This window comes from Pagrus pagrus (assembly GCF_965226575.1).
Source record: "Pagrus pagrus genome assembly, chromosome: 22".
Lineage (NCBI taxonomy): Eukaryota > Metazoa > Chordata > Actinopteri > Spariformes > Sparidae > Pagrus > Pagrus pagrus.
The window spans coordinates 1,711,719-1,730,592 of record NC_140204.1 but is presented as its reverse complement, the minus strand read 5'-3'; the positions used below and the strand labels follow the sequence as shown (position 1 = coordinate 1,730,592).

The 18,874-nt window shown below is 38.2% G+C and overlaps 4 protein-coding genes across 4 annotated transcripts; all 4 read left to right on the top strand.

The window, feature by feature from the left end:
* Positions 1 to 2,226: 2,226 nt before the first annotated feature.
* LOC311251821 (trace amine-associated receptor 13c-like) lies at positions 2,227 to 2,997 on the top strand (the record flags this gene model as incomplete). Its single annotated transcript, XM_084344466.1, has 1 exon — positions 2,227 to 2,997. The coding sequence occupies one exon, from the start codon at positions 2,227 to 2,229 to the stop codon at positions 2,995 to 2,997; it is 771 nt and encodes a 256-aa protein (XP_084200592.1).
* Positions 2,998 to 7,004: 4,007 nt separating this feature from the next.
* Positions 7,005 to 8,047, top strand: LOC311251820 (trace amine-associated receptor 13c-like; the record flags this gene model as incomplete). Its single annotated transcript, XM_084344465.1, has 1 exon — positions 7,005 to 8,047. The coding sequence occupies exon 1, from the start codon at positions 7,019 to 7,021 to the stop codon at positions 8,045 to 8,047; it is 1,029 nt and encodes a 342-aa protein (XP_084200591.1). The 5' UTR covers positions 7,005 to 7,018.
* Positions 8,048 to 11,248: 3,201 nt separating this feature from the next.
* LOC311251819 (trace amine-associated receptor 13c-like) lies at positions 11,249 to 13,020 on the top strand (the record flags this gene model as incomplete). Its single annotated transcript, XM_084344464.1, has 2 exons — positions 11,249 to 12,152; positions 12,959 to 13,020. The coding sequence occupies 2 exons, from the start codon at positions 11,249 to 11,251 to the stop codon at positions 13,018 to 13,020; spliced, it is 966 nt and encodes a 321-aa protein (XP_084200590.1).
* Positions 13,021 to 15,320: 2,300 nt separating this feature from the next.
* LOC311251818 (trace amine-associated receptor 13c-like) lies at positions 15,321 to 17,542 on the top strand (the record flags this gene model as incomplete). Its single annotated transcript, XM_084344463.1, has 3 exons — positions 15,321 to 15,721; positions 15,881 to 16,015; positions 17,521 to 17,542. 3 exons carry the CDS (start codon positions 15,321 to 15,323, stop codon positions 17,540 to 17,542), a joined length of 558 nt encoding a protein of 185 aa, XP_084200589.1.
* Between the last annotated feature and the right edge of the window lie 1,332 nt (positions 17,543 to 18,874).

Below are 18,874 nucleotides of genomic sequence, written 5' to 3'. Positions count from 1 at the left end.
GGTGCTGCGTTGGACTGTAGTGGTAAAGAGGGAGCTGAGGCAATTTACCAGTCGATCTACATTGCGACCCTCATCGACGGCCACGAGCTGTAAGTAGTGACTTAAAGAATGAGATCGCAGATAAAAACGCCCAAAATTACTTTCCTCCATTGCTGGGCTCAGTCTTAGAGATGGGGTGAGGAGTTCTGACAGCGATCTCGGAGAAGAGCTGCTGCTCCTTCATGTTGAACGGATCCTGCTGAGGTGGTATGGGCATTTGGTTAGGAATGCCACCTGGTTGCCTCCCCTTGGATATTTACTAGGCACGACCAACTGGGAGGAGACCCCAGGGAACCCAGAACCCACTGGAGGGATTATATCTATCTGGCCTGAGATGAAGGATGTCTGGAATATGGATGGATTGATGGATGGATGGATGGACTGATGGATGGATGGATGGATGGATGGGTGGATATTACAACAGCACTTTGAATTTACGAACGGTCCAAGATGTGTCAGAGCACAAACTGGTGTTCAAAATGACTATTTACGAATGCACCCTCAATGTAGTGAGTAGGGGTGGAGCTGAACCCGATTACGGTATTTGGTAAGGCACAAATAACGTGTTTTTTACGAATACTTATTTCGAACAAATACTTAAAAAAATATTTGTATTCGGGAACAAGAAAAACATCATATCAAAATGCTACGTTTCCTCATGAGACCGCCGTACATGCCCGGATGAGTGAGTGAGTGACGTTCAGGAGTCGGGGGCGGGAGGGTCGAAACACCGCTGTTCCGACCCCCCCGCCCCCGCAGCTGTCCATGGTGCTGCTGAACCAGGTGACGTTGTTGACACTCTGCGTTGTGGTTTGTCTGTGAAACGTGCGCTGCTCAAGGACTGGGCAGATCTGTCCCACTTGCTTTGTCCCTCACTCCGTCGGGAGATCTTCCACAGAGTAAAAGAAATACACATTGTTTCTCTCCCCCGCTCCGCTCGAGCGTGGCTGAACGCGGCTTGAGCCCACTTCACGGGCGCGAGGCTGCTGCAGCCAGCGACCCTGCTGACAGCAGAACGGGGGAGAAAAAAAAAGCTTTGGTTGGGTTTTAGGCAATGAAGAAAGGAGTTGGTTAAGTTTAGTAAAAAGACCAGGTAGAGGCCAGAAGCATAATGACCGTTAGCTACAGGCTACTATGTCATATTATTTACAGATCAAGTTTAGTTCTTGGAGCCCTGTGCATTAGAAAGAAAAGTTCTTTTAAGTATTATTTGTTTTTATTCTGTCTGTTCAACGTCCTCCAACAAGGACGGGTGGTGGTGGGGTTCATAATGTTCACAATGATATTTTATTAGTTTTTGGTTTAACCATGGATGAGGTAATGGCTGTTATGTTATGTTCTTTTCAGTGACATTCCTTGTTACATGTTCATTGCTGGATTTATGGAAAAACATCAATCAATATTGCATGTCCATAATTATTATAATTGATAATTAAAGAATACTTACACTATAACGAAAATTAGAAGTGTAACTCAAAAAAAAAAAAATGTTTACGCCTATTTTAAATTTTACTCAAATACAAATACTAATACAAATACAAAATACTTTCCCCCCTCAACAAATACAAATACAGATACAAATATCGGCTGCTCTGCACACCCCTAGTAGTAAGCCTAGTCTTTCCAGCATTTAAAATTTGTATATTTATGTGAGTAATCATTGACAAATTCTTGTGAAACTATGAACTGTTATTTAGTTAATTAGTGTGCATACTGAAAATATTCTGAGTAGTGTAGTGTATTGGACTGTTTTACATCTATGTTAATTGGAGGCTTTTGATTGGATGGCACAGTGTATCCGATAATTATTTAGGTGGCTTCTGTGGTGTGACTGATTACAAGAGAGAGGTTTCAGCATGTTTCTCTCAAGGTCCTCTCTCTGTTGGGTTCTGTTGGGTGATCTCTGAAGTTTTGGCAAACGTGTTTGGGTTTATGATGACTCATGACATTCTTCAAGAGCAGTTGCTGTACTGTGTTCCAGGTAGCAATGCCTCATGTGTCATGGTACAGTTAAGTTTTTGGACTAATTTTGTCCTCTATTTTGTGTTTGTTTTTGGCATGCTGGTTACCATTTTAGGGAACTCTGTTGTCGTTGTGTCTGTATGTCATTTCAAGCAGTTGTATAGTCCTACCAATGTGCTCATTTTATCTCTCGCTTCGGCTGATTTACTTGTGGGTGTGATTGTGATGCCCTTCCGTGCCATCACAGCAATTTATGGCTGTTGGTTCTATGGTGATGCCTTCTGTCAACTGCACGCCAGTTTTGATATATTTTTCACCACTCTTTCTATCTTCCACCTAATTTGCATTGCAGTTGACAGACATCAAGCAATATGCAATCCTCTGCATTATTCTACAAAAATCACAGTGCCGTTCGCCATGATAATGGCATGTGTCAGCTGGGCACTGGCTGCTGCCTACTCTTTCGGACTAATTTACTCACAGAACATTGTTGCCGGGTTAGAGGATTTAATGGCACCAAAAGACTGCCTTGGCATTTGCAACATTTATCTTAGCCCCCTTTGGGGAATATTGGACAGTGTTTTCTGCTTTTTCTTTCCCTGCACTGTAATGGTTTGTCTGTACACTCAGATATTTATTGTGGCTAAACAGCATGTAAGAAAGATTGGAGATAAGAACAGTTGTTCAAATAACAGAGGGAGATGTGGGTTGATCAAACAGTCTGAATGCAAGGCTGCAAAGACTCTCAGTATTGTTCTTGGTGCATTCATTTTCTGTTGGATGCCCTTTTTTATGAATTCAATAACTGATCCCCTCATTGGCTTCAGCACACCTTTTCTTGTCTTCGAAGGATTAGTTTGGTTGGGTTATTTTAATTCAGCCTGTAACCCCATTATTTATGCCTTGTTTTATCCCTCCTTCAAAAAATGTTTTTATAGCATAATCACTCTGAAAATATTCAGCTCTAATTCCTCTACTATGAATTTATCTGTTTAATGACCTACACACAGATTTACTATTTAATATTTTCACGTAAGATATTCTTAAAACAAGTTGTAAGGTGTATATATATTTCTTTTCTTTTTGCGTGTGTGTGTGCTCTCTTTTTTTGTTGTCGTTGCTTGGTTTTGTTTTGTCTGCTTGTTTGTTTTTGAATATACAGTCAATAGTATATTGCTTGCCAACTGTGAATACACTTGAATTGTCTGTATGTTTTTATTTTGTCTTTTATTATAATGATTTTCATTTTTGCTATATGTCGACATGGAAAATGAATAAAAAATTGTTAACAAAAACAAGTTGTAAGGCATGCAATTGAATCAGCTGTAGAAAAGCCTTGGTTTTCTTGTTGTCATCAATAATGACACCATTACAAACCAGTAGTCTTTTTTACAGTATTAATGGAACATTTTGTTGAACAGCAGGCTTTATTATTGGGCTATTATGTTTTTGTTTTATTTTTTTTCATTCGGTGAGAATGTTTTATTTTGCACTTTAAGTTTGTCAGTATTTGAATTCGAAAGCACCTAGCAGTAATAAGTTGTATACTCAGTTCCCTAATGATGTTGAAAAAATCCCACATAATCAGTTAACACTTGTAACAATGCGTACATTAATGCTGTTACAGGGTGTAGGGCAAAAGCATTACTGTATCATTTGTTCTGATTTTTTTCAGTCTTTGTCTACAGACACCAGCTGTTGACTTTTCTGCGGTTATGTACTAATTTTGAGTTCCTCCCTGAAGCTTGAAGAAAGGTACTTCTACTCCAGAAACATTTGAAAATGAATGAATGTGAAGGATACATGAATTTATGTTTGTTTGCTGTCAGTCTCTATTAATAGACAGGATAGGTCCATTTTAGGCCTCATTTACTGGTTGTGACAGCCCCTGCTGCTGGTTCTGAGTGTTTGAGTAGGTACACCCTCTACCTACCTCCCTCGGAGGTTACCAGAGGAAGCTGATTGCAGTAACAGCCAGATCTGGAGCACCTGGGCCCATTGCTCTGGAAGACAAAATAACCGGGCTGGGGCTCTCTCGATCGTCGCCCTCTCCTGTGCCTTCATCTCTTTGGTTTTGTTTAAATATTGTTTTGCTCCACAAACACCTACACCACACCATCTCTCCACACATCCACATCCACTGACGCTACTGACATACACATCTCATCTTGCAGTTTGTTTAGTTTCTCATGACTATAATATTTTATATATATTCATTTTTGCACTCCACATCCTTTCCCATTTTTATTTTTTTGTCATGGCCTAGAGCCAGGTTATGACAAAATGGGGGCTTGTCCGTTTTGTTCCCATTAGTGACTCGCAATCTAATTAATATTTTTATTAGGCATTTTTTTCCCCTACTGCAATAATCAAAGCATTCATTGCGTCCAAGAATCCCTTTGAAATGCATTTCTAGCTCAAAAAACAATGAAGGAAAACAATTTCAATTTTTTGTCAATCTGTGTCTACAAACAGCACCTGTTAACTTATGGGGGTTACACACTGATCAGGATACAACTTATTGAGTCACCTTATATTTGAGTAATTTCATTACTATGCAGTTATGTGTCCACTTAATAATTGACCTATATTATAGGCTACTATACTGAGACACTATTACACCAAATTATACTGTGATTACAAACCAAATTGGAGATCCTAATACACTATTAGACACCATTTCACGAGATCTTAGTCTAATTAAAAATCACACAAAATGCCATATCAGATCCAAAATATGCTAGTTAGACACTATTCTACCCTCACTACCAAATTATGCATTTAATGCTACCAACATCAGCCTATAGCTTAATTAGACAAATGTACTGCCATATTATATCGGACATGGCCTTTATAATAGTCGGACAAAACACACTTGTTTCTAAGAACATGTTGTTTTCATTTAGTTTACTGATATTGTTTGCAGCCGGGTTATTATTTAATTAATTACCTGTATATTAGACGCTAAATTAAGAAATTTCCCCATTTGCGGGACAAATAAAGGAATTCTGATTCTGAAATGCGGGACTTTTATTTTGAAAGCATCTCGCTGTGAACCAAAAACATCCGGTGTTCTTGTGGATAGTGTCTGCGTGTTGGAAGTGTGCCTGCACGGTGTTTGCTGAAAGTGATGAAAGCATTCATAATATGTTTAATGTTTAGATCAGATCGCGGTAACTTTTATGGTTGTGTACAGTTTGATATTGCTTGTTTGAGCTAGCGGGAACGCTAATTAGCATTAGATCAGTTATCCTGTTGGGTCAGAAGAACAGAGATGGGCTGGTCATTTCATTTCTATGTTTATTAATATAAAGAAACACATTTTGCGTGGTTTGTATTACAGCCCTCTAATAGAGGTTTTCATTTAAGTTAAAGCAGATTAAAATGTGATTTTTCCGTGAATGTAACACTGATTAAAGCAGCTAAATACAAAAATACATAATTTTATTTGGAGTGAATTTATGATGCAAAAAGGGCATGAAGGAAGATGATTAGGCCTACCTTTATTTTTTTATATACTTTTTTCATAGCTCAAGTGTACAAGGTTCCTGCAATAAACACTTTGGACCATCAGTTAGAGAGTCTGACAATCATTCAGCCGATATATTTAGTAGCCTTACATATTGAGTAATTTAATTACTATGAATGTAAGCTTAACATTTGAAATGTGTCATGAAGAAAATGAAAAGCTTTATTACATGAACCAAACAAAATTCTTTGTTGTTTGTTGCTATCTGATACTTCAGAGTTTGACTCATCAGTATTATCAATTAATATGTGTAGCCTCAATCCTTGGTATACAAAATTCCAGTTGTGCAGCTGTTGTCATGCCCTTCACAGATCCCTAAATAACAAATTCAGCAATAAACTGATTGTTTCCCTGTATTATTTTTTCAAAGTTTGGCTTTCTGTACCTTTGTGCTGATTTACTCATCCATTGGCTCTTTAGCATTTAAATCTTGGATTGTGACACAAAAATCAGCCTGTCCATTATCTCTACTGGCAGAAATGACCTTCAATGTGTCTTGTTTCTGCTTAGACAACTGAATGCCCCTTCATATACAGCTTCAGAGACTACATCATGTGACATCAGAAAATGGGCAAAACTCTCCTACTGACTTCCATAACATGCAATAGAATTAGCACACCACCCTGCATTGCAAAAAAGCCTTCAGCTGAATCCACTCTCTTAAACAACTTCCCCATTTACGCTCCACGCATATGGGTTTGCCCAACCAATCTACATGTGTTTTGTAGACGTGGAGAAGGCCTACGACCGTGTCCCCCGAGGACTATTGTGGGGGGTACTGCGGGAGTATGTGCTACCAGGTCCTTTGCTACGGGCTATCCAGTCCCTGTATGACCAAAGCGAGGGGTGGAGGGTGAGCTTCTGCCCCATGCAAAGGTTTTTAAGTATCTCGGGGTCTTGCTCACGAGTGATGGGAAAAAAGATTGTGAAAGAGATAGGTGGTTTGGTGCGGCGTCAGCAGTACTACGGGTGCTTCGCCGGAACCGTCGTGGTAAAGAGGGAGCTGAGGAAAGAATGAGATCACAGATAAAAGCAGCCGATGGATGGATGGATGGATAGATGGGTATTACAACAGCACTTTGAATTTACGAACGGTCCAGGATGTGTCAGAGCACAAACTGGTGTTGAAAATGACTATTTACAAATGCACCCTCAGTGTAGTGTGCTCCATCTTTCCAGCACTTAAAATTTGTATATTTATGTGAGTAATTATTGACAAATTCTTGTGAAACTATGAACTGTTAGTTAGTTAGTTAATTAGTGTGCATATTGAAAATATTCTGAGTAGTGTAGTGTATTGGACTGTTTTACATCTATGTTAATTGGAGGCTTTTGATTGGATGGCACAGTGTATCCGATAATTATTTAGGTGGCTTCTGTGGTGTGACTGATTACAAGAGAGAGGTTTCAGCATGTTTCTCCCAAGGTCCTCTCTCTGTTGGGTTCTGTTGGGTGATCTCTGAAGTTTTGGCATATGTGTTTGGGTTTATGATGACTCATGACATTCTTCAAGAGCAGTTGCTGTACTGTGTTCCAGGTAGCAATGCCTCGTGTGTCATGGTACAGTTCAGTTTTTGGACTAATTTTGTCCTCTATTTTGTGTTTGTTTTTGGCATGCTGGTTACCATTTTAGGGAACTCTGTTGTTGTTCTGTCTATATGTCATTTCAAGCAGTTGCATAGTCCTACCAATGTGCTCATTTTATCTCTCGCTTCGGCTGATTTACTTGTGGGTGTGATTGTGATGCCCATCTGTGCCATCACAGCAATTTATGGCTGTTGGTTCTATGGTGATGCCTTCTGTCAGCTGCACGCCAGTTTTGATCTATTTTTCACCACTCTTTCTATCTTCCACCTAATTTGCATTGCTGTCGACAGGCATCAAGCAATATGCAATCCTCTGCATTATTCTACAAAAATCACAATGTCAGTCGCGATGATTATGGTATGTGTCAGCTGGGCACTGGCTGCTGCCTACTCCTTCGGACTAATTTACTCAAAAACCATTGTTGCCGGGTTAGAGGATTTAATGGCATCAACAGACTGCCTTGGCATTTGTAATATTCCCTTTAGCCCCCTTTGGGGAATATTGGACAGTGTTTTCTGCTTTTTCTTTCCCTGCACTGTAATGGTTTGTCTTTACACTCAGATATTTATTGTGGCTAAACAGCATGTAAGAAAGATTGGAGATAAGAACAGTTGTTCAAATAACAGAGGGAGACATGGGTTGATCAAACAGTCTGAATGCAAGGCTGCAAAGACTCTGGGTATTGTTCTTGGTGCATTCATTTTCTGTTGGATGCCCTTTTTTATTAATTCAATAACTGATCCCCTCACTGGCTTCAGCACACCTTTTCTTGTCTTTGAAGGATTAGTTTGGTTGGGTTATTTTAATTCAACCTTAAACCCAATTATTTATGCCTTGTTTTATCCCTCCTTCAAAAAATGTTTTTATTGTATAATCACTCTGAACATATTCCGCTCAAATTCTTCAACTATGAATTTATCTGATAAATGACACATCTCAGCACAAAAAATGAACTGGTAAACATCTTCAGATAATATATTTTTGAAACAAGGTGTAAGGCATGCATTTGCACATGCAACAAATCACTGTCTTTATTAAGATATCAATGCTACATGTTGTCTAACAACAAGTTTAATTATTGGGCCATTATGTTTGTTCTCCTGTGTGATTGTTTTATCCGCTGTTATTCACGTGAATTGAAATGTGAGCATTACCAAATCATGTATTTTGCTTCGTTTTCAGTCTTTGTGTACAGACAGCACCTATTGACTTTTGGGAGGTTATGTACGAAGCTGGAGTTCTTCCCAGAAGCTCCAAGAAACACATTTCTACTCCACAAACATTACAAACAGAATAAATGTGAAGGAAAATGTGGATTTATATCAGTTTCTTGGCAAATAGTTTTTTCAGTAGACAACATATATTTTAGGCTTCATTCAGGTTTATATCGATTTTTGGCCTCATTTACTAGTTTAGGCTTTTCTGACCACTGCAGTAACCCAAGCTGTCATTTTTTCCCAGACGCCCCCACATTTGTGCTTACATCAAATACAAATTAGAAACTTCATGTGTCAGTGAAGCCTGCCTCGCATGTTCTACCGCCTGGTTATTTCTTTCCTCCTCAAATTAAACAGATATGGCTGTTATATCTCTCAAGTAAGTGGTGATTGAAAGGATCACAAGCTGTCAAACAAGAAAAGGGCTGGAAAAAATGGAAATCATGAGGAACTGACTTCAAAATGTACTTGTCAGAATCAGGTGAGGATGATAATGTGAGTTATTGGCTCCAGATACTTGAATCTGTCCATAAATCTTTGAGACTCACACAGGAGCCAGGACCCAGCCCATCCCAACATGAAACTGAAAGAATACAGCTTATCTAAATCTCCCAGTAACCAGCCACGGTACATGCCTATACCTGTAGCCTGCCACCTGCTAGTGACATGAGAAAGTGTATAAGATCACTTAGATGTCAGGCCAAAATGTGTGGCGATAACTGAAAACAGCACAAATGTGAACCTTTAAAATATAATCCACCATATGATGAAATTGACAAAAAAACAAACAAAAAAAACCTGTCATTTCCAACCACTGGAAGCTTTTAAACTGGTAAATAAAAATGTATAGTGATTAAAAATAATACATGTAATAGCTAAAGTGCCACAGTCACTCAGTTGTGCACCCTCATCAAGCTGCCAGTGCCTTAAGGAAATTAATTAAAAAACTCAGATGTTAGGCCAAAATGTACGCAGCATAAGTGTGATCCGAAAAATTTGAATTCTTCATATGAAAATGAACTACAGATATCCTTTTCAAACACTTGAATGCACATAAAACTGGTAAATAAATAAATAAAAAAATAGTTTTGAAGACAAATGCTAAGTCACTAAGTTGTGCAGGTCTGTTATGGTGATGTCAGACTCTGTGGTCCGTGAGGTCCACGAGTCGCAGGTAAGAGCAACTCGTTCGGCTCTGCTCCACGATTCTTAAACTTGTGACTTTACCTTGTTGTAGATTATTGGCCCGGCTGCCTCAGAGAAAAACTAAACTTTCTCAATGGTATAACATACTGCGGCTCCAATGTATAAACCGTGTTTCAAAAACCTGTATTTTCTACCTGGCTATATGGTCAAAGGTCTTTGCAGATAAAATGAGCATTTCACTTCATGAAACATTTTGTTTTCTCCAATTTTCTGCGTAGTTTAGTCAATAATTCATTCAGGTCCACTGGCCTATTTTTGTTGATGCTCGTTTTGCTAACATGAATTGTGGATGGTGTCGAGCAAGATGGACACTCATGTTGGTCGTATTACCAGCATACGATACCTGTCCGTTACAGTTTTTTTCATGTCGTCCTTTTCATCTCCTGGTAATGTGTAAAAGCCAAAGTGTCTCTATACTTTTGATTTAAAAAGCAATGTTGCAGACTATGGCCATATCTCATAGCTATGATTGCCATTTCACCCAGTCATGAAACACTGGCTTCTCTTGTCTCTCTGATGCTCCATCTCAGACAGAAAGGGCCAGAGTGCTGTGTCAACAAAAAAGCAATGAACATTTCTCCATGTAGATACAGTGGATATAAAAAAGTCTACACACCCCTGTGTGACATTTCTGTCACACTAAAGTACATTTCAGCCTTTTGTGTGAGTTAATGACCATGCTATTACTAGCTAACCTGTCTTTAGCAGTTAGCAGTTAGCATTTGTATAATTTTCCATGATTTTGTAGTTTAACCAACAGTTTTTAATTGAAAAATATAATTTAGTGACATCACACCAAAGGAAAACAAAACTGAACACTTTCATAGTGGTTCGGAAAAAGTTAAATATTTGAAAAATAGTTAATTGTTCAAATAAGGATGATGAGTTGACTTATTGGCTTCAGTTGCTTGAATCGGTCCATAAATCTCTGAAACTCACACAGGAGCCAGGGGAAGACCAAGCCCACCCCCACAAAAAACTGAGATTCAGAAAGATGACATACACGAGAGGAATATGGATCTATGTCAATCGGCCCGGTTACTTTATCTCACCTAATCTAACGTTGAGTTAGCTAAGCAATGTAAACATTTCAATACAACATGATGACAACAACAAATACCTCAAATCAAAATACACAAAATCAAAATCACTCCTGTGATTCGCATCATCAGTTCACCTATCAGTCATTAATTTAGCTACTGCGATTTCAGGTGTTCATGAAACTGCCTTTGGTACTCTGCTGCTCCATCACAGACAGAAGGGCGAGGAGTGGACTCTGTGGCTCTCAGAGTGAGGTACTCGGAACAACCGAGCTGTATACTCCAACAGCCCTCCGAATCTACAAACAATCCAGTTTATAGCACAGTGTACTTTGAAGTAAAAATAATACTACTAGTTAGTATTACAAGAAATATATGGCATCGATTAAAATTATACTTAATTACTGAAATATTAATGGTTATTTAGATCAATGCTGAATAGATTGCAAATATGATGACGTAATAATGTTGCTTAGGCTATTTTACATGTATGTTAATAGAAGGCTTTTGATTGGATGGCACAGTGAATCTGATGATTATTTAGGTGACTTCAATGTTGCGACATTGATTACAAGGGAGATGTTTCAGCATGTGTCTCCCAAGGTCCTCTCTCTGTTGGGTTCTGTTGGGTGATATCTGAGGTTTTGGCATACGTCTTTTGTTACACTATGACTCATCCGTTGCCTCCAGACTTGTTGGACTGTTTTCCAGGCAGCAATGCCTCATGTATTGGGATACGGTTAGGTTTTTGGCCAAATTTTGCCCTCTATTTGGTGTTTGTTTCAGGCATGCTGGTTACCATTTTATGGAACTCTCTTGTCATTGTGTCAATTTGTCATTTCAAACAGTTGCATAGTCCTACCAATGTGCTTATTTTATCTCTTGCTCTGGTTGATCTACTAGTTGGTGTTATTGTGATGCCCTTCAGTGCCACACGGACTGTTACTGGCTGTTGGTTTTATGGTGATACATTCTGTCACCTACATTTTAGTTTTGAGGTGTTGCTCACGAGTCTTTCTATCTTTCACCTAATTTGCATTGCTGTTGACAGACATCAAGCAATATGCAATCCTCTGCATTATTCTAGAAACATCACAATGTCAGTGGCTGTGATTATGGTATGTGCCAGCTGGGCACTGGCTGCTGTCTACGCTTATGGAGGACTTTATTCAAAGGCCAATGAGGTAGGGTTAGAGGATTTGGAATTATTTAAGTGCATTGGTGGTTGTTTCATTTTCTCTAACCCACTTTGGGAAATTTTGAGCAGTGCTTTGTGCGTTTTCTTTCCCTGCACTGTAATGGTTTGTCTTTACACTAAAATATTTATTGTGGCTAAACAGCATGTAAGAAAGATTGAAAATAAGAACAATTGTTCAAATGACAGAGGAAGAGGTGGGATGGTTAAACAGTCTGAAAGCAAGGCTGCAAAGACTCTCAGTATTGTGCTTGGTGTATTCATCTTTTGTTGTGTGCCTTTATATGTGCTACATTTGATTGGTGTTCTCGCTAGCTTGAGTATACCATTTCTGCTCTCTGAAGTATTTTACTGGTTGAATTACTTCAATTCAGCATGTAACCCCATTATTTATGCCTTGTTTTATCCCTCCTTCAAAAAATGTTTTCATTGCATAATCACTCTGAAAATATTCACCTCAAATTCTTCAACTATGAATTTATCTGATAAATGACACATCTACACTCTGTTCAACCTCTTCAGATAATATATTTTTGAGTTTTCAAGGTGTAAGGCATGCATTTGCCTAAGCTGCAGAAAAGGGCCTTTGTTTTGCAGTTGTCATTTACTCAATTCATAATTATATTAAAATAATCCCCCTTGATCAATTTACACTTGGAAAAAATGTAGAACCTCTTTGAAAGCCTTCCTACATTATGTGTTTTACACTTTTTTTTTAGTTGTTGTCTACAGAGAGCACCTTTTGACTTCTTGGAGGTCAAGTATGAAGCTGTAGTTCTTCCCAGAAGCCTTTAGAAAAACATTTTTACTACAGAAACATTACAAGTGGAACTAACATGAAGGAAAACATGGACTTAGTTGTTTCTTGCCAGTCTTTTTTTTTTCTTTTTTTTTAAAGACAACACACTGGATGTCCATTTAGTCAATATTTTAAATAACTGTCTTGACTCTGCTCAGACAGCTGAAGGCCCTCTCACAAACAGCTGAAGAGACTGGTATTGACAACACCACATCATGTACAATTTGAATGTGGGCTAACATCTCCTACAGGCCCCCAAAACATCTAAATAGCACACAACCCTACATTGGGAAAACATGCCTTCAGCTTAATCCACTCGACCAAGACAATTTTCCCATTTACAGATATTTTTCTTTTTGTGACTGTTTTAACGTGTCTACACAGATGCTCGATGTCATCATCTCCATGAGCTACAAGCTCTGCTTTCTCCCATGGCTACTCTTTGAGGTCAGAGACCCAAGCAGCTCTCAGATCTTCTCCTGCACTGTAATAGTTTGTATTTACACTCAAATATCTATTGGGGCTAAGAAAAATTGGAGATGTGAACAAATGTTCAAATGACAAAAGAATAGTTCAATTCGATCTTAAACCCAATTATTTATGCCTTGTTTTATCCCTCTTTCAAAATATGTTTTCAATTCATAATCACTCTGAAAATATTTAGCTCAAATTCTTCCACTATGAATTTACCTGTTAAATGACACACTCAAACATGAATATGATGTTTTCAAATATTGATTTTAAAACAAGGTCTTGTTTATGCATTTGCAACAGCAATAAAAAGGTCTTAGTTCTGCTATTGTCATCAATAATTACATGTTCAATGTTATTTGGAAACCTCTTTTGTGCAACTAATTTCAGATATTTCAGTTGAATTTGTATTGTCAATTCCGAATTGTATTGAAATCAATGCTTCTTCAACACTTTGCCCTGTAGCGATGCACACATATTGCTGGGATATATTTAAATATCATGCATTACTCTGTTGTGTGTTTTGCCTCGCCTTGTTATGTCTAACTTTTTGTCTAGAAACAGCACCTGTTCACTTTAGTAGGTTGCAGTTCATACTGATTTAGGTTTATCCTGACTACTGCTGTAAAGGAAGCTGTAGTTCCTTACATGGCATCAACACATTTCTACTTAACATCTTTACAAACTGACAGAACATGAAAGCAAACATGGGTTGGAATGGTTTGAAAAAACTTGCATATTGGAAGCTGTAGCATGCTCATTTTTGAGAACATGTCATTAAACCACATTGTGCCCAGACAGCAGCAGAGATTCAGTATGTCTTTGAGAGTCTTTGAGATCAACTCATAATTTTGTTCACAACCTTGTGTTGAGCAAATAACAGTTTGTTTGTGCTATTAAAGAATAGTCACATGTGAAGTGGATAATTCTTTTTATTACATAAATTTACATTATCGAAAAAAATGCTTAAATATGGCAAATATCTGCCAACTTCTTAAAACAAAATGTAGGTCTTTGAAATTGTTGTTAACAACACCTGGGGCCACATTAAAGAAACTTCCTGAGAATGAAATCCTATCTTATATCAGTTAAGGATGACATCTAGGATTTTGGTGTTCCACAAACATGTTTTCAAACTGCTTGAACGAATATCTCATCTCATCTCATTATCTTCGACTTTTACCGTGAGGGTCACGGTTGCTTTAAGCAATTATTATTTTATTGGAGGATAAGAAATTAGTTACTACTAAACCATCCTCAGTTCAGAATTTCTAAAGTTAAGATCCATATAACTGCCACTGACTGTTGTTGGGTCTGTATGAAGATGACAAAGAAGGTAATAACCAACATGTACACTGAAATACTGGGAACATTTCTTAAACGTTAACTGTAGGAGGAGCTAACTCTGTTGTTAGCCTTTTGAGGAAGTTAACACTGAGGTTAGCATGTTAGCTTTCGATTCACTAGACCATGTAAAATTGGTACACTATTTTTTTCTGCAACACACAATGACCTCTGTAATTCATATCCAAGCATGTGTGTTGAGTTACTTTACTTCATTGGCCCATCAGTCATACATATGGCTAGACATGCCGTTTCACCTGTTCATGACACACTGACTGCTCTTGGCTCTCTGCAGGTCCATCTCCTTAGACAGACTGCCCAGACTTTGCCACTCCGAGAATGTGGTCCTCTAAATAACCTTACCGTATATTACAACAGTGCTCTGAGTTTACGAACGGTCGAGTTTGTGAGTATTTACTAACGCACCTACAGTGTGCAGTGTGCTTCATCTATCCAGCACTTAAACATTCTGATATTTATGTTAGTAATTATTCACACCTTTTAAAATTATACTTCTCTATTACACAAAACTAAAATCATTTCCATGTGAAACTATTAATGGTTATTTAGATCAATATTGTGAAATTACAAATGTGATGACATAATAATGTTGCTTGGACTATTTTACATGTATGTTAATAGGAGGCCTTTGATTGGATGGCACAGTGTATCCAATAATTATTTAGGTGGCTTCAATGTTGTGACATTGATTACAAGAGAGAGGTTTCAGTATGTTTCTCCCAAGGTACTCTCTGTTGGATTCTGTTGGGTGATCTCTGAGGTTTTGGCATATGTCTTTGGGTTTAGGATGACTGTTGACTTTTCTCAAGAGCAGTTCATGTACTGTTTTCCAGGCAGCAATGCCTCATGTGTTGCGGTACTGTTTGGTTTCTGGACAGATTTTGCCCTCTATTTGGTGTTTGTTTCAGGCATGTTGGTTACCATTTTAGGGAACTCTCTTGTCATTGTGTCTATAAGTCATTTCAAACAGTTGCATAGTCCTACCAATGTGCTCATTTTATCTCTTGCTCTGGCTGATCTACTAGTAGGTGTTATTGTGATGCCCTTCAGTGCCACCCGGACTGTTCATGGCTGTTGGTTCTATGGTGACATGTTCTGTCAACTGCATCTCAGTTTTGACGTGTTTCTCACCACCCTTTCTATCTTCCATCTAATTTGCATTGCTGTCGACAGACATCAAGCAATATGTAAACCACTGCATTATTCAAGAAAAATCACGATGTCACTGGCAATGATTATGGTATGTGCCTGCTGGGCACTGGCTGCTGTCTACGCTTATGGAGTAATTTATTCAAAGGCCAACGTGGCAGGGTTAGAAGATATAAAAGAATCATTTTGTCTTGGTGGTTGTTCTGTTTATTTTAACCCACTTTGGGGAATGTTGAGCAGTGCTTTGTGCTTTTTCTTTCCCTGCACTGTAATGGTTTGTCTTTACACTCAAATATTTATTGTGGCTAAACACCATGTCAGAAAGATTGGAGATAAGAGTAATAGTTCAAATGACAGAGGGAGAGGTGGGTTGGTTAAGCCCTCTGAGGGCAAGGCTGCAAAGACTCTCAGTATTGTGCTTGGTCTATTCATCTTTTGTTGGATGCCCTTTTTTATGCAATTTATCATTGATCCCCTCACTGGCTTTGGCATTGATTCTTTCCTCTTGGAGGCATTATACTGGTTGAGTTACTTCAATTCAGCCTGTAACCCCATTATTTATGCCTTGTTTTATCCCTCCTTCAAAAAATGTTTTTATTGCATAATCACTCTGAAAATATTCACCTCAAATTCTTCAACCATGAATTTATCTGTTAAATGACAGATGAACACTCAAAAAATGAACTGCTTAACATTTTCAAATAGGATATTTTTCAGACAAGGTGTTAGGCATGCATTTGCATCAGTGGCAAAAAGGCCTTCGTTTTGCACTTGTCATCAAGAACTATTTGCATTCTTTTAAACAAATCACTGTCTTTATTAGGATATCAATGCTACATCTTGTCTAACAACAAGTTTAATTATTGGGCCATTATGTTTGTCCACCTGTGTGATTGTTTTGTACGCTGTTATTCAGGTAAATTGAAATGTGAGCATTACCAAATCATGTATTTTGCTTCCTTTTCAGTCTTTGTCTACAGACAGTACCTACTGACTTTTGGGAGGTGTACGAAGTTGTAGTTCTTCCCAGAAGCTCAAAGAAACACATTTCTACTCCACAAACATTACAAACAGAATGAATGTGAAGGAAAATGTGGCTTTATATCAGTTTCTTGACACATCTTTTTTTCAATAGACAACATATGTCTATTTTAGGCTTCATTCAGATTTACACTTGGTGTGTCCACTGAGATAGCTGATGCTGTCATGTACGTGCATATGTCGATTTTTGGCCTCATTTACTAGTTTTTGACCACTGCAGTAACCCAAGCCATGTCATTTTTTCCCAGAAGCCCCCACATAAAAAAAGGTAAAAAGATATGATGATAGATAAATACAGACTCTTGGGTAACCAAACAGTGGAGAGCAATGAGTATTATAATTATCCTTACTTATGAAAAGATAGATGTATGTATGTTTGTATCTATGTATGTGAATGTATAATATACCTACGCATGTATGTGTGTGCAGGTGTATTTTTGATGCATATGTTTGTACGTAGGGTCTGGCAACCGACTGCAGGAATTATTTTATCTGTTGTTGTAACTCCTATCTCTGGTCAATAGGTGGTGTTTTTTCTGTTCACTCTCCATATTCAACCTTTAACACACTGCTAACTCCTAACCCCCATGCAATATTTTAATACACCTACTCTTACTCCAAACAAAGATTAAGCTTTCCACGATCTACAAAAGACATCTCTCACCGATATAGTCCCTCTTGGAACTATAAAGAGGTGTCTGGCCCCCGGGGAAGCCTTCTGGCTAAAAACCCTGGAGCACAGAGGACAGTTTAGTGTTTCATACTGTACACAGTGACTCAACTAAATGCATACACTTATGGTACTATATTCTACACATGTAAGCCACAGTAATTATGGCACATGATCCACCAAATACTGACAAAGTGATACACCATGTCCAATCTCCCTCTATTCAAGATCCTGACTATCTCCCTTTCAGGCGGAGCTGGTGTGATGTGTAAACAATGTTGTGTGCGAATCCAATAAAGTGCAAATATCTCTACCGAAGTGCAAGTGCCATTATTCATGTGTATTGTTAAGTTAATTGTGCATATATGTATAAAAAATAATTGTAAAATATTTCCAAGGCTCAAACAAATTGTTTCATTTGTGATTACAGTCTGCAAAACTGAGAAAAATTGTTTGTAAGAGCCAAGTGAGAGTATAACATGTGACTGCATGTTGACTGTTGTTTCTTACTTTCTTTGAATAGAGAATGCTTTGACATTACGTAAGTAAAATGTGCATTTCTTAATTAATTTTATCTTTTATTTTTCTATTTTATTATTCATCTTTATTATTTATTGCGTTGTAGTTTATACTTGCATCATCATCAGTATGCTCTGCTGCAAATGACATAATTCCAGGCCGTCAGACAGAGACGGTTCAAACCGTAATAAAAGGTCATTATGATAGGATGAAAAGGATATTGAACATCAGTCAAGGTGAGACCGAGACCCTGGTGACACACATCACCGAAACTATCACATGCATGGTAAATAACTTTTTGATTTTTACACAGCAGTGGCACTGGCAGTAAGTGAAAATGCGGTCATTAAGTGGGTAATTGCCATTAAAATATGAAACTTTTATCACAACTCTGTCTCGAAAAAGACTCACCCTGGAGTCGTTTAATTCACTTTTCCGGCCACGTTTAGCCCCGTTCAGAGCTGTCATTAAGCCAACAGGCATCCTCACTTCCGAGACACAGCACGACCGCGCTTGGGAGTGCACGCACACAGCTGTGACGTCACCATGGAAAATGAGACTTTGGGGGGGCTTTTCTGGCCTTTAGAAAACTTTGTGACGGTTTAAAAGTCCATGACTTAAAAATATGGAATACAAAGATTAGCAGTTAACAGTGGTTACAGCTGGAGGTGTCCTGAGAACAGTTTTACAGGCTTCTCCTTTACTATTACAGTTTATGGGAAAAATGCTTTCTGGGCCCCATGGGATTTTTTGTTGTGATTCCACGAGTGGCCACTGGGAAAAATCGGCGTGTCTGCTGAGAGGCGGCGCCACACCAAGGTCCATCCAGGTGGACTGAGAGAAGCACGGGAATAACGACACAAGGCCTGCGACTTTTTAAAGTGACAGTACAGGCATTAACACTTTGGTTTGAATACAACAATCAAACATAAATATAGGCAATAAAACACATCTTAAACATATAGAAAACAATATTCATCAGGATTTGGTGACATTTCAAACGTAAAAATAAAGATATAATTTCAACCCTGTTACATACACAAAATCAAAATCACTTTTGTGATTCGCATCATCGGTCATACATT